Source organism: Trachurus japonicus, chromosome 19 (assembly GCF_045865225.1).
Source record: "Trachurus japonicus isolate A0001 chromosome 19, Traja_1.0".
Lineage (NCBI taxonomy): Eukaryota > Metazoa > Chordata > Actinopteri > Carangiformes > Carangidae > Trachurus > Trachurus japonicus.
The window spans coordinates 13,479,352-13,502,211 of record NC_140925.1 but is presented as its reverse complement, the minus strand read 5'-3'; the positions used below and the strand labels follow the sequence as shown (position 1 = coordinate 13,502,211).

General features: G+C 42.9%; 2 protein-coding genes across 2 annotated transcripts; one reads left to right on the top strand and one right to left on the bottom strand.

Annotated features, from left to right (window-relative positions):
- The first annotated feature begins 790 nt into the window (after positions 1–790).
- foxk2a (forkhead box K2a) lies at positions 791–10,895 on the top strand. Its single transcript, XM_085760708.1, has 9 exons — positions 791–1,275; positions 3,039–3,233; positions 3,330–3,471; positions 3,860–4,006; positions 6,220–6,413; positions 6,761–6,963; positions 7,204–7,461; positions 7,545–7,742; positions 9,254–10,895. The coding sequence occupies exons 1-9, from the start codon at positions 980–982 to the stop codon at positions 9,475–9,477; spliced, it is 1,857 nt and encodes a 618-aa protein (XP_085616834.1). The 5' UTR covers positions 791–979; the 3' UTR covers positions 9,478–10,895.
- A 3,710-nt stretch (positions 10,896–14,605) lies between these two features.
- Positions 14,606–22,846, bottom strand: wdr45b (WD repeat domain 45B). Its single transcript, XM_085760822.1, has 10 exons — positions 22,648–22,846; positions 21,404–21,478; positions 20,276–20,377; positions 19,477–19,564; positions 19,029–19,123; positions 18,730–18,920; positions 18,541–18,626; positions 16,986–17,087; positions 16,757–16,878; positions 14,606–15,480 (listed from the first exon to the last, which is right to left on the bottom strand). The coding sequence occupies exons 1-10, from the start codon at positions 22,712–22,714 to the stop codon at positions 15,374–15,376; spliced, it is 1,035 nt and encodes a 344-aa protein (XP_085616948.1). The 5' UTR covers positions 22,715–22,846; the 3' UTR covers positions 14,606–15,373.
- Between the last annotated feature and the right edge of the window lie 14 nt (positions 22,847–22,860).

Genomic DNA, 22,860 nt, shown 5'->3' with positions numbered 1-22,860 from the left:
TCCAGGGAGAATGGAGGCTCTCTGCCTTAAGCGTCTTTTGGCTGAAAACCAATCTTGTAAAATCAGACCCTCTGCGGCACCGCGAGACAAATGCGCCCCGTAACCCGTAATCTCTTGTTTATAACAGATAAGACTACACAAATATACACGTCATAACATCGTATCGTTATCCACAGCCATGGATTGCGTTCTCACCGGTTTCCTTGCAAACAAATGCACATGGCTGAGAGGTGGGTTAGCAAAACAGAGGATAGTGACTGGACTTGCATAGTTCCCCTTTAACTACCTGGGTAGAAGCTGAAGATGTAACAAGGAAAATCTACACAGACATTCAAATGGTTAGGGTTCATACATAGACAGTCCTAGATAGTTTTATTTTTACTGTCACCAAAATGCTTGAATGTGTTTAAAGGCCTTAAAATTGACTTGGAATTATTTTTCTAATCATTTATCCATCTGTTTACCTGTCTATACAGCTGTTGTTGCTATAATAAGATGCTCTTCATCTAATCTCACACCAAAATCCATTGTAAAAAAAAAATTAAAAAAAAATCACTGCACCGTATTTTACCTCCCTCCACCCATCTGCGTGTCAGCCTACAGTGCAACCGAACGCCATTTTCTACGGCTATTTTTATTATTGTTGTCATTGGTAAACACCACACATCTGCTTACCCATGCCGGCCTCCTATTGGTCGAAGCGGTTGCCTGTCGCGCTACTTCCGCCCGTTTGGCCGCTTCTGATTGGCCAGCTCCCCTCTTTTTTTCCTCTGCTTCGCGGCGGTGGGTCGGAGCCGCTGTGTCCCCGGTCTGGCACGTTCCTAGCCAAATTCTCCACGGTGTAAAATTGGATCCCCCCTCTTTTTTTTTCCCCACAACAAAACCAAACATACCCCCATCCTCGGTTCTCCTGCAACCGCGCTCACACGTTTTTTGCGCTGAATACATTTTTCCAAATTTCCACCAGATACCTCAGAAGATGGCGGTGGTAAGCGGGATGTCGGGGTCGGCGGTAGCCCGGCTCGAGGGCCGAGAATTCGAGTATCTCATGAAGAAAAGGTCGGTGACCATCGGCCGGAACTCCTCGCAGGGCTCGGTGGACGTCAGCATGGGACACTCGAGCTTCATTTCTCGGCGGCACCTTGAAATATTCACCGCCGGAGAGGACGGCACCGGCACCGGGGAATTCTATCTCCGCTGCCTGGGAAAAAACGGGGTGTTTGTGGATGGGGTGTTTCAGAGAAGAGGGGCTCCACCTCTCCAGCTTCCACGAATGTAAGACTCCTATGAAGCAATTACATGAACTAGAAAAAAAAATAAATAGGGGAAAATATCTGCGGCTTTTGTGGGGCGAACGTGTTGTTATTGTTTTGTTATCCCGCAGCGGTATCGCACGTGCTGTGTCAAGCCTGATACGTGCCGCTCGTATGTGTGTGTATGTGGCGATAACGTCGCGTCAAACCTCCTCGTCAAACATGCTAATTTGTTTTTCATGTTGTTGATGATAATTGCTAAACACAAACGTATTTTTAACCAGGTTCGTTATCTCGTGTTAGTTATTCGGGCCCTGCTTCACTCGGCACACAAACAGTGACACACCGGCCAGCCATGCTGGAGGCTGGGAGGAACCGGTTCACTGTTGTCTGTGATGCAGCGGGACCTAGCTTCCTACGTGTAAATGCTAAGTTTGTTGTTGTTATGTATGTGCTATATGCCGAATTACAGAGAAACCCCTAATGATTCAAAACTAGCTTAATATTACCATTGCTGTGTTTGTATTTGTGGATTCTCAAAGAAGTAACGTAAAAACCCTCATAATTGTAATGAAGTTTGGTTTGAAGTGCTCTTTAAACCAGACATCTTCTTTTATTTGGCCTAACACCCAACTGCCAGCAAGCAGCAACAAGGGCTGTGTGGTGGATGTTTCCTCTAGTGCTGTGGTCAAGATCACCAAACCCAAGACTGAGTCAGGACCAAGACCAGAGCATACCAAGACCAAGAATAAGACTTTGAGCGGGGCGAGACCAAGTCTGAGACCAAACCAATGAAAGACCATTTTCAAGACCATTACTGTATTCAGTACCAGTACCCATGATAATCATGTGGCTTGATATTTACATTATTCCTCCTCAGCTAAAAAGAAAAGATAATCTTATATCAAATCTAAACCATATTTAATGTAAACAAAGTTTGGATTGAACAGAAGAACACAGCTCAGAACCTGCTTAAGTCCCCTCTCTTTTCTGACTCAGATGGTTACACAAGCAGATACTTTTGTAGTACAATATTAATTATCTTAAAGTTATTGAACCACATCACATAAACAAAAATAAGCGAGTGACAGAGAGACATTTGCAGTAAAAAAAAAAAAAGATGTCACTGCAGCTGTGGTCTTGACTGTCCAGCTCGACCAAGACAAGACCAAGGAGTACAACACTAGTTTCCTCTACCTGTCATTTATCAGCTTACAGATGTGTGATGCCTTTGTTGTTGTACAATTGGCACAATAGAATAGCAGTATTATAATGACAGGTATGGAGCCACGGTTTGTGCTGTTGTCAGTTTAAATGTGGTGCAATGTCAACTTGGCCTCACGTTACCCTTGATGTGTTTACACTGCTCGGCTTGTTTGTCACAGAGCTTGCATAGTTTTAGTAGAAACTCCCATTTTACCTTGAAACTGAATCCATGTTTATGTAGGATATGTTGATGTGGCCACCAGTCCATAGTAGTTTCTAATCATAAGGTGTCAGCAGCTGATCCAAATATACTTCATTAATAATAAATGAGACATGTTAGACATGATCTGTTATATAATAGTCGTGGTGGAAGTCCATTTTTAAACTGCCAGGCTGAATCTCAGTGCTCCTCTCTGGGCTTCGCTTAGACCTTGGCCTGCTTGTTGCCAGGCAGGAGTCCTGTCTGCGCAGTTACATTGTAACAAGCATCATGTCCCGCTCAAATGTTGACAAGTGCATAGTTACTTGAAAACACGCAAATACTCTAATGTTTTGTCTGTGTTTGTGTTTGATTCTCAGGTGTTGTTTCCGGTTCCCAAGCACAAGTATAAAGATCACGTTCACAGCCCTGTCCAGTGATAAGAAGGAGCCAAGGAACGTGCCGGAATCACCGGTCAAGCCCGTCCAGCCCCAAATTTCCCCACTGACCATAAACATTCCTGACAACATCGCCCACCTCATGAGCCCACTGCCATCGCCCACTGGCACCATCAGGTGAGAGCTGGTCTCAACACTGTGTTTTCACTGATTGCCCCATCAGTTTTTTAAGATGTCAGTGTATGATGCAATGCTTCCTCATGGGTTTTACAGTGCAGCAAACTCCTGTCCGTCGAGTCCACGGGGTGCAGGACTCTCTAGCTACAGGACAGGCCGCGTTCTAGCCTCTGACCTTATAGGAGACAACTCCCACTCAGAAAATGACAAGGAGGCCTCAGGTGAAGACAGTCCAAAGGTGAGAGGGAGGCAGAACGGGAACGGGGCTGAAATATGGATGGATGTTGTTGAAAGTTGCAGGAGTTGCATGATGAAGGCAGCAGACTACAGAGAAATCTCACTGGATTCCAACACCGTGAACATCCTTTGGTTACTGATTGAAGTCTAAAAATTGCATAACGCTTCACAACATAGACTTTGGATACAGATCCTGGTTGAACTGAGTGTGAGTCTGTGTGTATGTGTATGTGTGTGTGTGTGTGTGTGTGTGTGTGTGTGTGGTGTGTGTGTGTGTGGTGTGTGTGTGTGTGTGTGTGTGTGTGTGTGTGTGTGTGTGTGTGTGTGTGTGTGTGTGTGTGTGTGTGTGTGTGCAGAACATGAATTTGACTGTGTGTGTTCTTCCACAGGACGACTCCAAACCTCCATATTCATATGCACAACTAATAGTCCAAGCGATCACCATGGCCCCGGATAAACAGCTGACACTGAATGGAATATACACCCACATCACCAAGAACTACCCCTACTACAGAACAGCTGACAAAGGCTGGCAGGTCAGTGTCTGCCCTGTGTGCTTCTACTGTTTATGCTCATGTCTGTGGTTGGATGGTTACACACAGCTCATCATTTGTTCAGGCATATACCAAATGTTAAAGGGATACTTCAACATTTTGGCAAATTGGCCCATTGGCATAATCCCTATAGTCATAGCAGTAGGTTCGTTACCTTTAATTGTCAGTGCAAGCTATTTTTAGAACGGCGGAGCAGAGCCGTGAGCTGCTCAGAGCTATGCTACGGAGGCTAATGGGATTTCTTGGTTTCCCTCATCAAACTCATCACATACACAATCCAACAACTCCAAAATGCTCTGGTGGACAAGTTGTGACCTGCACATTCACCACGCTATGAGATAATAACGGAGCGTTACGAGACAGAGTTGTTTTTGAGGTAAATGCAGAGACTGCTTGCTGAAAAATTGCCCCCAACAGGAACGCGCATCTTGCATGAATTTTACCTCTAAAACAACGCTGTCTCGTAACGTTCCGTTATTATCTCATAGCGTGGTGAATGTGCATGTCACAACTTGTCCACAAAAGCGTTTTGGAGTTGTTGGATTGTGTATTTGATGAGTTTGATAATGGAAACCAAGAAATCCCATTAGTCTCTGTAGCGTAGCTCTGAGCAGCTCGCGGCTCTGCTCCGCCGTTCTAACAATAGCTTGCACCGACAATTAAAAGTAACGAATCTACTTCTAATACTGTAGGGATTGTGGCAACGGGCCAATTTGCCAAAATGTTGAACTATCCCTTTAAAGGCAAATAGTTATTCAGATGAAAAATCCTTAAAATCATTTCAAATTTGAGTAATTGTTTAACCAAAAATGCAAAAAAAAAAAAAAATGCTGCTCCCAGTTTGTTAACTGAGGCTTTTTCTGCATTGTGTTGTTTTTTTCATATTATCAAAGCGAGGACTTTGTGTGTTTGGATGAATTTGAAGATGTGGGTGGGGGTTTAGTCAAACATGCACTGCACGAACCTGCCTCATGAAATTCTCATCAGAAGATAAGTAATGACTGTGTGTCTCCTGAACCCCCATCTTAAGATGTGGCTGCTGCTTAAAGCTTAATTATGATTATGGATTATTATGTAAATCAAACTCACAACAGTCAGGTGTACTTTTTGTGTGTTTTTTAAGCCTTACCTGTTTGTTTGTTTTTTCAGTTTCTCTCACAATTTGATGCACAAAGAAAATAGAGGAACTTCCTGCAGATTAAAAAAGAGACACCCCAGAAAACACAAAACCACATCCAACAGTTCAGATATAATCTCATTTCACATTAATGTTGTATCATTAATTTTATCAATGTCAGCACAAACACCATCAGCACTTGAAAGTATAATATAATTATGCAGGGCTGCACAATATGAGAAAAACAATCATAGCGGCAGATTCTGCTGTTTCAGTGTTTCTTGATTTTCGGTCAAAATATCAAATTGATAATTTGATTTTTGTTGGGTCTTGTACCAAACAAACGTGTCCCTTTGTGTCTTCACAATACGATTTGTTGTCCATGGCTTATCTGTAACAACACATTCATGTTGTGACACATTTTACCTGCATAAAAAAGAAAGGCACTCCTCATGTGACCATATTCTGAATTCCAATACATTGTGATAAATTGCGCCACCCAATAATTATCTGTATTATTATAAGTTGTGTTTCAGGTATAAACAATGCTGCTGCTGCTAAACATCAGTGCAATGTTTTGTCATGTTAAGGTGCATTGAACAGTAAGCAGATATGTACAATATGCAATGATATTACTTCAGTTATCACCTATGATGGGACATATGATGATAGATCTGATATTATTGAATATCAATCAAAGCCTAATTTATAGTAAAAGAAGGCTGTGGCTCAGGAGGCAGACTTGATCACCTACTAATTATAAGGTTCAATTCCCGCCCTGTCAGTCTCATGTCAGTGTATATTGAGTAAAGCAGTATATGTTTAACACCTTGTTCAGTGCGTTAACAGGTTAGTAAGACCAGAACTACTGTAGAGGTGCAGCCCATTCCACAAACATGTTATTGACTCATTACAACAGAATTGAAACGCATAAACCAAATGTTCCTTTCTACACAGATTAGTCCGTCAGTGTCTCTGCTTGAAGTTCTGCTTCAGGGGGATGCTTCTGACACTAACTCCAGAACACAAATGCTGTAAATCTCAGCTCATGTGCGTCTTGTGTTTATCGCTTTTGCAGAACTCGATCCGCCACAACCTGTCCCTGAACCGGTACTTCATCAAGGTGGCCCGCTCTCAGGAGGAGCCGGGCAAAGGCTCGTTCTGGAGGATCGACCCCGCCTCCGAGGGCAAGCTGATAGAACAGGCCTTCAGGAAGCGCAGGCCCAGGGGAGTGCCCTGCTTCAGGACCCCCGTGGGACCTCTGTCCTCCAGGTAACAAACACTTACCAGATCCACAGCAGTTAGTTTCACATCTCTTGCCTTTTACTAAGGGTGTCCCCCAAGGTTCAATTTTGGGCCCCTTCCTATTCACAATATATGTAAATAATGTCAAAAATAGGAAGGATGCCCGTGCACAGCGACAGTCGAGGTGCCGGTATTGTGGCAAAAGAGTACAATAAATGTCTTGTTTTGTGTATTCGTCCTGCTCGTCTACGCTGTACATGAGGCTTGCATCAGTGTGCTCACGAGTTTAAATAAATGTAACTAACTACCTTCACCCTACAGTGACCGGTGCTCATGTGCTGGCTCTAACCCTGTGTGACCTCTCCCCCCCCCAGGAGCGCTCCAGCCTCTCCCAACCACACAGGAGCTCTGTCTGCCCACTCCAGCGGGGTCCAGACCCCAGACAGCCTTTCCAGAGAGGGGTCCCCAGTCCCTATGGAGCCAGAGCCCACCCCTCCACCAGCCCCGCCCCAAGCCGCCACAGTCCAGCCCAAACTCGCCGTCATCCAGGAGGCCCGCTTCGCACAGAACTCCCCTGGTACAACATTGGTTTTTGTATTTTTGTATTTTTCTTTACCTCATATGTAGTTGATTATCTATTTATTACTACCTTTATTGTGCACTTTACTCTGATTTTATCGTATTGGGTGTATGTTTGTGTTTTTATGTCTGTGTGTGAAGCCCACCGAAACAAATCCCAATCAACAATGTTGTTGACATGGCAATAAAGTATTGAAACTGGTACATTAGTGACTGTCCCCCCCCTCCCCTCTGATAGGCTCCCCCCTCAACAACCAGCCAGTCCTGATCGCCGTGCAGCGCCAGATGCCTCAAACGACCATCAAGCCTGTGACCTACACCATGGCCACGCCGGCCATCGTAAACACCACGGTCAGCTCCGCCCCCGTCATGCAGACCGTACACGTCGTCCACCAGATCCCGGCCGTCACCATGGCGACCGTTGGCGGACAGTCCACCGCTACAGTGAGCTCAGAACCTCAGGAGAACGGAGGCGGAGATCACAAAGAGATCAAAGGTGAGGCTCGGTCCACGTCCATGACATCATTTAGGCCAGGTCTGGGTACGTTTGGTTTGAAACCCGTTTCTCTCCCCGCGCAGTCAAAGTGGAGCCGGTTCCGTCCATCACGGCCTCGTCTATAGGCGGAGTCGGCCGCATCATCCAGAGTTCTCAGGCCACTCCCCTGACGACGGTTACCATCGTGCAGCAAGCTCCGCTCGGTCAGCACCAACTCCCTATAAAGGCCATCACACAAAACGGAACCCATCTGGTCCCCATCAGTTCTGCTGCTAGCACAGGTGACACACACACACACACACACACACACACACACCAACACCACAACACATATGGGAACACATTCAACACTTTTGGTAGAGCTCAAGGTTCCATGACTAAAACACATTACAACACTCTGTCCAACAAAGAATGATTTTTTTTTTTTTTTTAAAGTAAAATTCACTTCTACATATTTGACCCTCCATCTGTGTGTTTGAACTGTTGATCAATAAGAAAATACATTTATGGTTTTAAGGTGAGACACTTCAGGCAAAGACATTGTTTTTTCATGCACTGATTAATTTAGAGATTTGGGACTATTTTTCTTCCTTATCATGTATTGTTTCAGAATAGTGGAAAGAAATGGTAGAAAATCCACATTAAAGCCCCTGTACGGAGCTTTTAACTGGATACGCAAAAGTCTCTGGTTTCTGCTGATGTGTCTCTGTTACCTACAACAGCAAATGAGTTCATCAGTGTGAAGATACGCTATTTCTAAGTAGTCTAATTCTATACCTCTGGAAGGCATGTAGTCTACTTGCCAGCCCATAGGGCCCCATTGTAAACCCGGAAATGTTGAGTACCCCAAAGTTTTATGTTAGAAATATATAGTATGGGTCCTAGGTATTCAGAAACTGCCGGATGCTAACTTATATATATTGGGCAATTAGCATAACAGACATAATTAGCATAAATTAGCATAATTGCCTTTATGGGCAATATTTAAACAAAATTGACTTGGCTGATCTGGGCAATATTGGAGTGGTTTTAGGGGTTATTGATGATGCTGAATCCATTTCTGACATTTTCAAAATTCAAAATGGCTGTCTAAACCGGAAGTGACCAGATTTTAACCGTCAGTGGGCCGATTTTGATGGATTTCAAAATCTGGTCACCGGTTTAGACAGCCATTTTGAATTTTGAAAATGTCAGAAATGGATTCAGCATCATCAATAACCCCTAAAACCACTCCAATATTGCCCAGATCAGCCAAGTCAATTTTGTTGAAATATTGCCCATATAGGCAATTATGCTAATTTATGCTAATTATGTATGTTATGCTAATTGCCCAAATTATATAAGTTAGCATCCGGCAGTTTCTGAATACTGGGGACCCATACTTTCTATTTCTAACATAAAACTTTGGGGTACTCAACATTTCCGGGTACTCATTGTTGGCAAGTAGACTAATGGTCGGGTCGGACCACTGACAAAACCATACCAATAGATACATTACGCTGCTAAAAAAAAAGCAAGTCCCGTCTTCTTTCCCACGTTTCCAAAACAAATCTACACGCGCCGGCCAGACCGCTTTCGTCCACAGGGGCCGCCAAAATCAACACTAAATGAAAAGTCTGTACAGGGACTTTAAGGTTTTTATTTTACTTCCTTTTGTCTTTCATCAGTAGATTTCTCCTAAATTCCCCAAAAGTTAGCATACTGTCATGTCAGGTATCAGTTTGAGACCCAGTGATGGAAGCAGCACATCGTCACGCTGCCTCACTCTGAACAACTGTCCTCTCTGTTGCAGCCGTCGCCAACCCCCTGCACCTCCTGGCGACCCACGCCTCCGCCTCCGCCTCCCTCCCCACCAAGAGGCAGAACGGAGAACTGCAGGAGCAGCCCGAGTCCAAGAGAGTGAAAACAGAGGAGGAGGAGGGCGACGCTGCCAACAACAACAACAACAACAACAACAACGGTACCACGGACAGAGCTGGAGAGGGCAGGGTCAGTGAACAGGTCGGCGACAAGTAGCCTCCCCCCTGACCTGCGTGCTGACCCCTGCTCTCCTGTATGCATTGAGCCTCCTCACATCTTCCATACCCCCACTCCCCCTCCATCCCTCCATCCCTCCATCCATCCTACCTGGTCATCATCTACTTCAAGGTGCCAAAAAGAGAAGAGACGTGGAAACACAAACGGGACTACAGAATGTGCAAAACCTCCTCCTCCTCCTCTTCCTCAACCCCGCCCCTACCCGACCCCCACCTCACTCTTCCTCTTCCATTATATTTAAGACCACGAAATACGATGCAAAAACTAGAGACCAAATTGAAAAATGGAAGCGAAGAAGAGGCGCTGATGACTGTGAAACCCAGATGGCAACAAGATTCCCAGGAAGAAAAAAACCCAAGATTCAAAAAAAAAATCCAGAAGAAAAGAAAAATAATAAAAAACAACAAAAAAAAGAGAGACTTGTGACCCCCCCTCCCCCAAAGAACGGAAAACGGAGCCTGACCCTGGTAGCATTACAGCATTAAAGCCAAGTGCTTAACTGTGTTTCAGATAGAACAAGCAACCAAGTGAAATCACCAGTAATGTATTCCGCAAAGGGAAGTGTGTGTACGTACGTGTGGACATTCCCATCTTCGGCAGCTAGCCTCCATGTCGAGCTACCTAACCCAGTCGTGAGTAGATATGCAGTATTCCGTTGTACAAGTGTATCTGTGGATCTTTTTTGAGTGTTTCTCCATTTCCCAAGGCACAGATACTATCTAGTAATAATTAAGATAACTAAAAAGCTATAAGTGGGGTCTTCAAGAACATTTAAACAACACATGACAACATGATATTTTGGGAATCCTTTTTTTCGTTGTTTTGTTTTTGTATGTGGACTCTTTGTTCAGTGAAATGAATGTAGTCTCCCTTTTTTTTCTTCTCTCATTTGAAAGAAAACACTATATGGAGTGGATGTTCTTTTCTCTGCTCATTCATGCAAATGAAATTTCTTTATCACTGTACATCTACAGATTTTTCATATTTTACAAATATCCTATGAGATAAAAAAAAAAAGTATATTCCCATGCGTATTTGACCATATGCTTCATCGAGCTTGCATGTTACGGATCTAGAGACAATGTACTTGAGCAGATTTAACTGAATATGGAACTGAAGAAAATTTAGACTGAATCTACGCTATATGATTCTGACCAGTGCTGCACTTAACCCTCTTAGTTTTTGTTCTCTTCGTTTTTTTAGTTTTTTTTAAATGATTATTTTGTTCCCGTCATCATTGGCTGTTTGTTATCTTTGTGTTGACGTTGGCCGTCTTCTTTGCTTGATTATTTTATTCTGTTCAGGCTACTAAAAAAAAGTCTATTCAGATTGTATTCTATGTTACACGATGAAAAAACAAGTGATAGGTGTTTGTTCTTGCTTCAGTGGGTAAATGCTTTTTTTTTTTTTTTTTTTTTTTTTTTTTTTTATAAATTTATTTAAAACACAAACAATCTCTTTTAGTTTGTATTTCTTTGAGAGAGAGCAGACGCAAACTCGGACCGGTTTGTGTGAGGAATGGTTTTCTTTCTGTCGGCCGGAGACAATAAATGATGACGTCATCCAGCTGATTAAGAGTTAACATCTGGAACGGAGGGGAAACGGAACGACGTTGTGTGGCGAACATTCCACACGGTGTTGCTCAGGCTGATCCGGGAAGTGTGTGTACCACCGGGGGGGGCGCGCTTCCTCTGAACCCGCTCCACGCACGTCAGAGCTCCAGGCTTCACTCAGATTCACTTTATATCAGTGTGAACAGCTGATCTGAATGGAATCAACTGTGAGGCTTTTGATAGAGGTAAAATATTATTGAGGGGGGGGGGGGGGCATAATAGAAACTATTGGTATTTTTGTTATTATTGAAAATCGGCCCAAGCTGATTAGATTTGATCAATCAAAGAAAATAGTCGAACAGTGAACACTTTTCACTCCTTGTGAGTGCTCACAATGTTGCCACTTCAGTATTAAATGAAACAAATAAATAGGTAATCAACTGAGCCACGGTTCGTCCACTGATTGGAAGGTTGTGGTTCGATTCCCGGCTCCTCCAGTCCTCAATAAGAACTGCCCTTGAGGAAGACACTGAAACCCCAGATCTCCCTGTTAGTGAGGCGTCAACAGCTGCAGGGAAGCATGTGAATGGATGACATGGCTTCTATTGTGAAAGTCTGCAATGAGTTCTACACACTGATCCAGGAGCAGGACTCATCTACAACCACACTAGTTGTTTAGCATATTAGCATGCTAACATTTGCTAATAATATACAGATGAGCCTGGTGTTATTTAGCGAAGTGGTTCTCAAATTGGGGTCCGGGGACCCCCATGGGTCCTTGAGAGTGTTCAAGGGGGTCCCCAACTTTTTCTCAAAATTTTACCACATTTTTTCCCCTAAAGTATTCAATTTTTTTCCAGAAAGTAGTAATTTGACGTACATTGACCTAAAAAAACGTAACATTATTCAGTCTCAGAACAAATATTTGTGTATTTCTGGTGTTTGTTTCAAAAATTTGTCCAATGGGGAGTCGTCAGTGGTCTAATTTGTGTCAGTTTTAGTTTAAGAACCACTGGTTTAGCAAGCTTTTAGTCACAGATCAAAATAATGGATACATTAAAAAATGTGATCTGACAATGGTGCTCCATCCTGAGGGAAATGTGAATGTCTGGACAAAACCTCAAGACAAATCCATCCAGTATCGACCTCATGGTGGCGCTGGAGGAAAAGTCAGGAGATCAGAACCCTGGGTGTGAGGTCGAGTGAGTCAAACATCTGACTGTAGTTTCATGCATGTACAGCAGGTGGCCAAAAGTTGTGAGAATGACACGAATACTCATTTTCACAAAGTCTGCTGCTTCAGTTTTTATAATGGCAATTTGCATCATCTGGGGGTCCGCGGGGAGTCTAACGCAGAAGGTTTGGTTGAAATCGGGCCGGTGGTTTTGGAGAAAATGACCAAAAACCACACAGGTGATTTTGAAATTTTTTTTACCTGCGGGGTTGTGGATTTTTTTTTTTTTTGACCAAAAATTTAAATTTCTTCAAATTTCTCTAAACTCGAATAATGCTCCAGAATGTTATGAAGAGGGATCAGATGAACTGCAGTTGACTGCAAAGTCCCTCTTTCTCACGAAATTGAACTTGTTGTTTAGTTGTGAAGAAGGCTTGGAATGGCAGCAGACAGGTGTGAGTGCATCTGCACACAGCCTAAGGCGGTGGTTCCCAACCTTTTTTGGCTCCTGACCCCATTTTGACATCACAAATTTCTGGCCCGTCAATCAAGACATGGACTGCAGGCTCAGATATTTTTATACTCAATTTATATCAGAGAAAGTGAATGTATAGAATACAGTTGATTACGATTGTATGTGGTGTTTTTAATCATAATTTTTAAAAGAATATTAGTTAGTTAATTAGTAAAAAAAATATATATATACAAAGTATATATATATATATATCAGTAATTTTTTATCAACTACTAGACATTTGAAAAACACTGCCCTAAGGTAACAGCAATGAATAAAAAACTGTACCGAAGCATCCTCAGAGAACAACCTTCCAGACTCTTGATAAACTTGATGTAATTGCCAATAAAAGCCTTTGATACGTATAAAACTCTTGTAATTATACCTCAGTAACCATAGTAACATCTGACAAAAAGATCTAAAAGCAGTGAAGCAGCAAACTTGGTGGAAGCCAATACTTTTGGCCACAGCTGTAGATTGAATCCAGTGGGAAAGAGGCTGCTCGTGTTTCCTGTGTGATGCTCCTGAAAGAGTCCAGAGATTCCAACTGTAAAAGCAGATGTTAAATTTTATTCACAAATTTAAATGCAGGTTTTACAATCATTCTGAGTGTTGGCTTTTCAGTTTGTGCAGTGTCCTACTGTGGTCACTGTGTGTGAGTGTTTGTGTGACACCTGCAGATGTACAATCCCATGTAGAAAGTAACACAAATTGAAATGTGTTTTTTTTTTTTGCTCTGAATCAACAAAATGAAAACGCTGTCCAGTAACATGACAAATGAAAATACAACATGAATTCTACAGAAAGTGTTTTGTTGGGGAGGATCAACACTGAACTGAACTGAAGTCAGGTTCAACAAAGCACTTTCAAGATTCCCTGATTGACATTAGTTGTGGGCGGGGCTCTACACAAACGAGGAAGCAAACTATTGATCGTCTGGGACTGTTCATGTATTCGCTTTAATGAAGTGCTGTCTTGAACCAAGTTTGACATAGTCATAGTGTTATAGTTGTTCTGAGAGGTTTGGTAGAAAATCTCATCTTTATGTATGTGTGTGTGTTTGGTTATTCAGCTTCTCCAGTTCAGGTAGAACAACAAACTCAACCTTAAAGGGATATTTCAACATTTTGGCAAATTGGCCTATAGCCATAATCCCCATAGTCTTAGGAGTAGGTTCATTACCTTTAATTGTCGGTGCAAGCTGTTTTTAGATTGGCGGGGCAGAGACAGGAGCTCTTCGCGGCGCCCAGTATTTCTGGGCTTTCCCTCATCAAACTCATCAAATACACAATCCAACAACTCCAAAACACTCTCGTTGATAAGTCAGGACCTGCACATGCACCTGCTCGGCAGAGTGTCTTCAAAAGCGCAAGTATTTCCGAGTATTTGCTTCATGTGTCGTAATGTTACATAATCATACGTTATTTCATAGCGTGGTGAATGTGCAGGTCACAACTTGTCCATGAGAGCGTTTTGGAGTTGTTGGGATTGTGTATTTAGTTTGATGAGGGGAAACGTGAAAGTACCGTTCGCCTCTGTTGCGTTAGCTGAGCAGCTCACGTCTCTGCCCCACCGATCTAAAGGCTTGCACCAAAAATTAAATGTAACGAACCTACTCCTAAAACTATAGGGATTACGGCAACAGGCGAATTTGCCAAAATGTTGAACTATCCCTTTAAAGAAACAGTTCAACGTTTTAGGAACTTCGCTCGGTCACCAGTTGAGAGAAAAAACTCCAGTGAGTGGAAGCACAGTAACCATCCTCCCAGTAAAACATGAACCATCTCTCCTCCGCTGGCACAAACAACAAACGCTCACCTGGAACAAAAACAAGGAGGGAAAACCTATATTGCACAATGTATGAAAAAAAAAGGAAGACCAAAACAAAAATACATGTTCATATTTTTTTCTCTTTGCTACTATTCTGTACAGTTCTACGTAGTTAGAAGTTCAGTCTGGCGCTTTGTGTTTATACAGTGAATAGAAGAAAATCTAGTAATACTAGGTGACGCTTCACAGAGCAGGATCAGTGTCCGTCCTGATGTTCCAGACGTTACTGTGAACCTGAAAAAGCGGAGTTGGCCTCGTCCTGATCCTGCTTTGCGATGGTGGTACGTTGGTATATACACAAACACACATATGTATATATGACGACAGTAATATGTCCACGCATACAGACTCGCTCCAGTCTCAGAGGCACTCCCTACTGTTAGGTTAGGTGGTGTTAGTTGACAAAAATCTCAGTATTTTCAATCCGTCTAACTATCAGAATCATCCGTGTGATTAAAAATAGCCGTCCTCTGTTAATTCCTCGGAAGACGTCTTAAAAAGCGGCGAGCTGTCCTTTCACAAAAATAACTTTCCCTCTTCTGTCGTTACGTTTGATTTGGGAGTAAAGTCAGTAAACTTGCGTCCCTCTGTCCAGAGGGACTGGAGTCTGCGTCCATCTGTCCAGCTCTGCTTCCAGATTTCCCCCCCAAAAAGTCTGTGCGTCTGTCTCTGTCCTCCCTTCGTCTGGTGCTCTACTGAAGAGTCTGTCCAGATCAGGACAAGTGCAACATGGGAGTTCTCCGGTCTCCTCCAAAAGAAAAACAAAAAAAACTGGCTGTGTCAGTCTGCAGATGGGGTCAAAGGTCATATTTTCTCATCAGTCATCTCCAGGAACTGGGCGTAGACGTCTCTGGAACACTCCCCCTTCTGGTTGAACAGGAACTTGTAGTAGCTGCCGTCAGCACAAATGGCTGCTCGGTGGAGGGAGACACACAAGAGCAGGACACAAGTCAGCAAACACACACACACACATACAGAAGCAGACAGGGCTTCAGTTTGCTAACGATCTAACAGCATCAAGTTAAGACAATGTTGAGGTTTGAGGACATCCTGCAGCTGTAACACCCACACTGTCTCACCCCCTGTCTTCCTCCTCTACAGTGTAGATGAAGTGTTCACACTGCTTCAGTTTTTGAACACAGTTCTGTCTCAGACTTGTTAATAGATAAATGGACTGTGGCTGGATCTCTGCATAAAAGAAGCATCCGTGTCATCTGGTCTGGTCAGACTGTCCAGTCCCACCCCAGTCTGAGGTCTAGACACTTCAGTTCCTGGACATGGTTTGGTTCATGGAAGTTTGAATACTCTTGATTTGATGTTTTCACTTTGTCATCATTGATAACAGTCAGTGGGCTGTCTGGGAGTTATAACAAGTCACTGTAGTCTATTACAACAGCTTTCAGTGTAAAGCACCACAGGTTGATAGAGGGATATAGACTGACTATACTCCATCAGTCAACACTGCACTTAATCACACATAAAATAAATAAAAGAAAAAGAAAATAAAAAAAAAAAAAAGAATTAATAGGAATTCAAAACAAGGAACTTGTATGTCCTCCAGCCTCCACCTACTACATGAAGAGTTTAATCAAGAGTGAAGGATGAATTAAATTATTTTTTCTCTTTTCATATTTAATAGGTAGGGTTGGAGATCTCTTTCTGGAGTTTTTTTTTTTTTTACTGAAATGCTTGAAATCCTCTTCACACCCCAATTGCGACCAAGAAATGTGAAGTTTGTTTGTTTTTGTTTTGTTTTGTTTTTTTACAAAAATGAGACAGAAAATCCTGTAAAAACACCATCCAATCATTTTAAATGCCACGTTCAAGTCCGGCGTACCGCTCTTCGTGCACAAAGAGTCTTCAATATGCAATGTGTAATGACGTGAAAAAGTCAACGCCAGTGATCCAATGTACCACAGTGAAGTCTGGTAGGTGGCAGTGTAGCTAAGATTGATGCTGGGTGGTTTATTATGAGGCAAAATATCACAACACATGATATTTACCATAATCAAATATTGCCTGAAGAATAATTCTGGTTTTCTCATTATGTGGGTATTGTTTTTACTGATCATACTGAACCCACCAAAGAACTGGGAAAGATGTGGGATCCCTGACTGTAATATCATAACAGTTCCTTAGGAGACATTTATATTGAGATGAGAGCAGCACAGTCCTGAGTGGACTCACCTATGACGGCATTGGGCTCTGTTCCAAAGGCACACACACAGGGAGAGCCTGAGGGGACCTGGAACTTGGAGAAGCTCCACTTAGAGCTGAAGTATTTGGGAAGGAAACTGGCTGAGGCCAAGCTGCAGAGACACACATACACAGACACACACAATCAGGTCATAGGCACTTATTATATGTATGTTTGAGTGATTATTCAGCGGAGAGCAGCAGAAGAGCAGAAACAGACCTCGACTGTTTGTTCCTTTTGGGATCCTCTGCAGCGAAGATGTGCACGGTGCCGTGGTCGCTGGAGACACAGATGAGCGACGCATCCTGGTTGAAATTAATGCTGTGGAAGAAACAACACATACTGAAACTGACAAATGCAAAGTTTAAAACCATGGAGGAACCAGCTGTTTCCTGGTTTGGAAAGTGCAGAGTTTTGACAGTGTAGCGGACTTGGTTTGGGATGATGCGGAACATTACTGAGTCGATTCTAGTCTATATGACTTCACATGTCGGTGTAATTTTACATCCTCTATCTTATTCTCTCTGGAGCTATATAGTAACAACAGTGTTAGCCAATCAGAAGAGAGGAGATTTTGACCCTGACGCCTGGTTTTTAGGCTCAGTTTCTGAATACAGGCTGTGTGCATTTCTCTGTGGACTGAGGCTTTGATACTTTCACAGTATTAATATAGAACCTAGAGCTGCTTTATAATCACACTACACATGGACATCTACCTTTATACTGTATGGAGCTTTAATAAAAACATCTACCTTTATACTGACCTTAAGTTTAGTGGAGCAGTAACAGAGGATGACTGCTTTTATTTTAGAAAAGCTTCTTAACTGTTACATGGTACAAGTAACCCTACTGACACTAACTCTGCTCGTCATGTGACCACTCACTCACTTGCTTTACAACATGCAACACACAAATATGACACTTATAGTGTTAAAGTTGCTGCTTTGATGCAGTGACCTGGACTGAAGTCCAACTTCAACAATATAATGTAGTTAGGTGTTGTTTTCTCCTCAAAGAAAGAAGGTTTGAGTTCACAGACATGAAAGGAAATAATACACAACTTAATTTAATCGATGTTTGAACTGTGACTTGAAGTCTAATGGAAAACAAAGACTATAAGAAGATGGCTCCAGTCTCTCCTGGCAGGAGGTTTGAACCCTGGCATCTATAAATCCTGCTCCTCTCTCTGATGTACATGAACATGACTGTAAAACGCAGTGCTGCATTAACTTTTCATGAGTTCACCTGCAGATGATTCCTGTGGTTGTGTTACTTCCTGGGTGGAGCACTCTAAACACTGCGGTCAGACTATCCATTACCCTAACTCACACTGCATCTACACCCTGTCTATATACTGTATGTGTTGGAGGGGTTGTACAGAGGATAGGGTGTTGGAGATATTTATTTATTGTTAGTAGAACTATTCTGAAACAATTTATTTGATTTCATTATGATTAATTTTCTGCTAGTATTCTGTTAGTTTATTATTTGTTTAGTTTAGGCGTTTTCCTGTTTTATTATTTGTGTTTTTCTTTCATTTGGGCGCATTATGGGCACCCAAGAATATACAGCATGCACCTTTTTTGTTGAAACCGGACTTTGCATTGGACATTACGTTTTTTTTCCAATCTGTGTACACACACACATGGTGCTTTGATTTTTATTATTTGAAACTTTTCTTTGGGTCGACAAACGACAAATTGTTATGTCCACCTAGCTGTGTCTTTGGTGCGCGGTTATCAAGATGAACAAAAAACGACAAAGCTGTGCTCACCAGTAGATGTTGGCTGTCTGGGAGCCTCGTCTCAGCTCCTGTATGAGCTGCCCTGCAGACGTGTCAAAGATTCTTATGAGAGTCCCCTGTGGAAACACACAAACACTGATTTGGCACAAGACAACAACACAAACACTGAAAAAAAACCTCCCCATGTCCAATTTTTTTTCCCTCCTTAGCATTACACACTTTCTCTGACGCCGTAGCTATCCTCGTGCCCTGCAGGTTGAGAGCGATGCAGCACAGCGCCCCCTCATGGGCGGGTATGTCCACCGGAGGCTTCTCTGTGTTGGCCAGGTCCACGATCTGCACGTGGCCCGAATGAGTCCCAGGAAACGCCAGCAGAGAGTTGTTGCTGTTGGGACACAGCACACACAGACCTGAGGAGGAAGAGGGAGAAGTTCTGGTTTACACACACGACACGTCCACAATCTGTAATATTAAATGTCGGCGTCTGGAGGCCGAGGGTTTAAACGGGGCGCGCTGACCTTTGGGGTTGTAGCAGGTCTCAAACACATGCAGCTGATGGGGGTTGTGGGTAAAGGTGAACACTTTGATCATCGAGTCCAGCACCACCACGATCCTGAGGACAAAGGAGAAGCGGCATTGACGGGATTGAACGTTAACCCGACGGCTGCAGTGATAGAGACGGAGACGCGTCGTCTCACAGCACGGGATCAATTCAAGAGGTTTTTAGATACCGAGTAAAACCAACAGAGCCCCGGCCTCATTCCAGCAGCAGTGCAGCCCTGAAACATATGTCAACGTCACATACTATGTCCCCGAAGGGAAAACTCCTGTTTACTCGTTAATGAATTACACAACATTTGTTCCACAACTGTCGAATGATGGAATTCATTTCAGCCGCAGACCGACAGAAGACGCGCTCTGACTCATGAAACAGCTTCTTCTTTTTCTTTTTTTTTTCTCCTTCACCTGTCACGGCGAAGCTTCACCGCCTTCACTTCCGTTGAGAACTCGATTTCGATGACTGTCTTCTTCTTCAGGTCGTCCCAGATCATCACTGGAATACCAAGGAGAAGAGAGATGAATTATTCAGCGGTTTAATAACACTTGCGCGGCGTTCCCCCTTTAATCAAGTTAACTTCCCAGTCTTTTTATGGCCTTTTCACTCGCAGCACTCATTGTACTAGCAGCTGTACGTCACAATAATTCTTGATAACATAATTAAATCTGTGTGACTTCAACTTGTTCGTTTACATTCCTGCTAGAATGAACATATCCCCTTTCTGAGTGGAGAGAGTTTCCTTGCTGCTGTAGCGAGCAGCAGTGACAGGTTAGAGGTGTGACATCCTACAGTCGCACACAAAAGCACTAGCGCCCCTGCCATACCATATTATCTGTTTTTTCTAATGAGATAAAATTCTTAGTGTGTTCAAATCGATTGAGACAATATTGCCATGTATCCCAATACTATGCTGTATTGATTTTACCCCCACCCTTGTTAGATAGCCAACATTAGTGCTTATGACAGTAAAGGGACACATTTAAGACATAAATGAAACTTACATTTTATTGACCTGCAGATAACTTCTCCTCCTGGTGTTAGAATTAAATTGCTGCCTAAACTAACTTAAACCCCACAGTGTGTCAGAGTGAAAATGAGATTTCATACAGGAGTGATTCATGATTAACTGAAAGAGAAATACTAACAGCACAAAGAAATACACACATGCGTTTATGTTTATGTTACGTAACAGATCAACTATTTTACCTTTGTTAGTTGGATACTTGGGTTTCTTTCCTCCGCCCACCAGAGCTAGATAGTTACACCTAAACAGCATCTCCACGTGGCCGACCCCTCCCTCCAGGAACTCTGAAAGGGATAAGTCACAGGCTGGTAACAACGACTAAAAAATAATAATAATAATAATCAAAAATCAAAATTCAGCGCTTATAATCACAACTGTGAAAACAAGTTGTGATAATAAGCAACAAACACCTGGCCTGTGATGAAAATAAATCACATTTGCAGCATGCCAATTAGCAGCACTCTTTATTCATTGTGTGAATGCCACACAGAGAGAGGCCCGGCCTCACTCTCAAATCTTCAAAGACCTGCACGAGGATCAGCAGAGACAGAAAAATCTCACTTGGTCCTGTGAATGAGAGCCGGGTTAAGCAACGATTTAGAGAAGTGACACTGCGGCAGGTCATGTGCTGAGTCATATTTTTAGCTTCCTTCTTACATCCCTTCATATTTAAGGAGTTGCACTTCTGTCACAACACTGTGTTCCTCTAAGCAGCAGAACTACAGCCTGGTGTGAATCCCACCCTGCATATATATATATATAAAAGCCAAAAAGCTTGGAACAATGAGCTCAGATGATCTGTGGACCAGCGAGCGCTGCTCTGTGATCAGACAGTCTGGAGGCAAAGTTGAAAACATTTCCTAAATCAATCATTGGCAGGTTAATGATCTAGAGTGACTGCATCTTTAAACACTTACAAAACATACAATGCATGTTTCTCCATCAATGAATGAATGGGACTATATTTACAGTACTGCATTTGAATTGCACAATAAAACAAAATTGCATCATCCTAACGCAGCTTTATTTTGAAATACATATGAGTCCTTAAATGTCACAATGTCTTGAACATCACCGACTGATAACAGTACAGTGTCAACTATGATTGAGCTGTATACACAGAGGCATACAGTATAATGCTTTGGGATGGACTGTATCAAAATATTGCATTTAGGATATTGCCTATGCCTGCTACAGACACCGATCTTGTACAGTGTTTGTGGGTGGACCGGGTGGACAGTACACACCCTAAACAAAATGTCACTGATTATTTGCAACAAACTACAACCATTAATTGAAACTCTATATACCTTGTTTCTCCTTCTCTTTGAGAGGATCTGTGTTGTATACACGGAATCCATTTTCCATCCCACAGGCGAAGCATCCTGGAGAGATGGAGACAGGACAGCAACCCGGAAATCAATCACCAGCCACAGATAACCATTAATCAACTGCTCATGTCATATCAGGGGTTCTTCACATGCATCAACCCAAGGAGTCACAGTTTTTACAGCAATGTGAACGCTGGGAGGCTGGGTTTGATCGACTGACCCGGCACAGAGATAATGGAGCGGCCTTAAACAATTACAGAGCTGACAGGGAGTCTGGAAATAAATGATTAACCTCCGGTGGAATTCATATGAAACTGGGACACTGCTGTTTTTTGTCAGTGTTGAGTGACAGTGATGTCGGCTCTTTGATGGGTCATGTAAGGTCTCCGGTCACTTGAGCGTCGTCAACGTTACACTACTTTCACTTGTCGCAGATCTAATTAGCCCCACGGCTTCCATTAAATCCCTGCTCAGCCTGACAGTCGGACATCAAGAAAAATACTTTAACTTTACGGCCTGCGTGAAATGTGTGTGGGTGGGGAGCGAAGACCATTCAAACCGGTCTGAGTTTTGTGTGTGTGACGTTACCGAGTATACAAATGTTGTCTGTATGAGTAAGGCTTATGAAACGACTGTGCTTTACTTGGAAATAGACAGAAAAGCATCATAATACCGCGGTAATGCTGTCAAACTTAGCGCAGCTAACCGTTACTTAGCTGTGGTAGCCCATGGTAACCAAGGATCGGCTCGTTTGATAGCCATTAGAAATAAAGCTAACATTTGTTTTTACGCCATGTACGCCCGCCTCACCCGCTACATACACACGGTCTATAGTCATACACTTTAATGTTAACCTCGTGTTTGTGTTTAACTTAACACGCCTTGTTATTATGAGCTAACGTCAGCGCCGCAGCAGACTTATGTGTTGGTTTAAGACGGAAAAGCTACATTAGCTGGCTAGCTTGGGTCCAAGGAGCTAGCCGAAGCTAACATAAACTTAATGTTGAGTAGTTAACAGCGTAACAATGGCACAGCAGCACAGGCATGGGAGAATATTGAGCCTTGAAAATATAAATGTAAGATGGTGTTATCACGTTATGTTGTGGTTGACCTATTAAAACGAAACAAATCGAAATAGCAACATTAGCAACACTGACATTAGCACCAACGGCGCTGCTAATTTCCATCTGGGGAGAAAAAAACATGACAGCGCTGCTTCCTACCGTGATCCTGGTTGAATCCAGCATAAAGGAGCCCATTTCCGTGAGGGTTGGACGGTAGTAAATTCATTATTTTTTACCAGAACAGCCGAAAATGCCGAACAACGTTAACAAGTTAATCCAACAGCTGCTGCCTTGGTGGTAAGCTAACCGGCTACCATTCCTCCGGAGGCTGCGGGGCAGAGCGAGAAGGAAAACAACTGAGGCTGGTTCCTG

What these genes read in the sequence shown, in the direction of transcription:
- foxk2a (XM_085760708.1), top strand. Translation starts at nt 980, where the DNA reads ATGGCGGTGGTAAGCGGGATGTCGGGGTCGGCGGTAGCCCGGCTCGAG. An exon ending in AGATCACAAAGAGATCAAAG is followed by an intron (nt 7,462 to 7,544) that starts GTGAGGCTCGGT and finishes CTCCCCGCGCAG; the next exon opens with TCAAAGTGGAGCCGGTTCCG. An exon ending in CAGTTCTGCTGCTAGCACAG is followed by an intron (nt 7,743 to 9,253) that starts GTGACACACACA and finishes TCTCTGTTGCAG; the next exon opens with CCGTCGCCAACCCCCTGCAC.
- wdr45b (XM_085760822.1), bottom strand. Translation starts at nt 22,714, where the DNA reads ATGAATTTACTACCGTCCAACCCTCACGGAAATGGGCTCCTTTATGCT. An exon ending in TGGATTCAACCAGGATCACG is followed by an intron (nt 21,479 to 22,647) that starts GTAGGAAGCAGC and finishes CCATCTCTCCAG; the next exon opens with GATGCTTCGCCTGTGGGATG. An exon ending in GTGAAGCTTCGCCGTGACAG is followed by an intron (nt 19,124 to 19,476) that starts GTGAAGGAGAAA and finishes CTTTGTCCTCAG; the next exon opens with GATCGTGGTGGTGCTGGACT.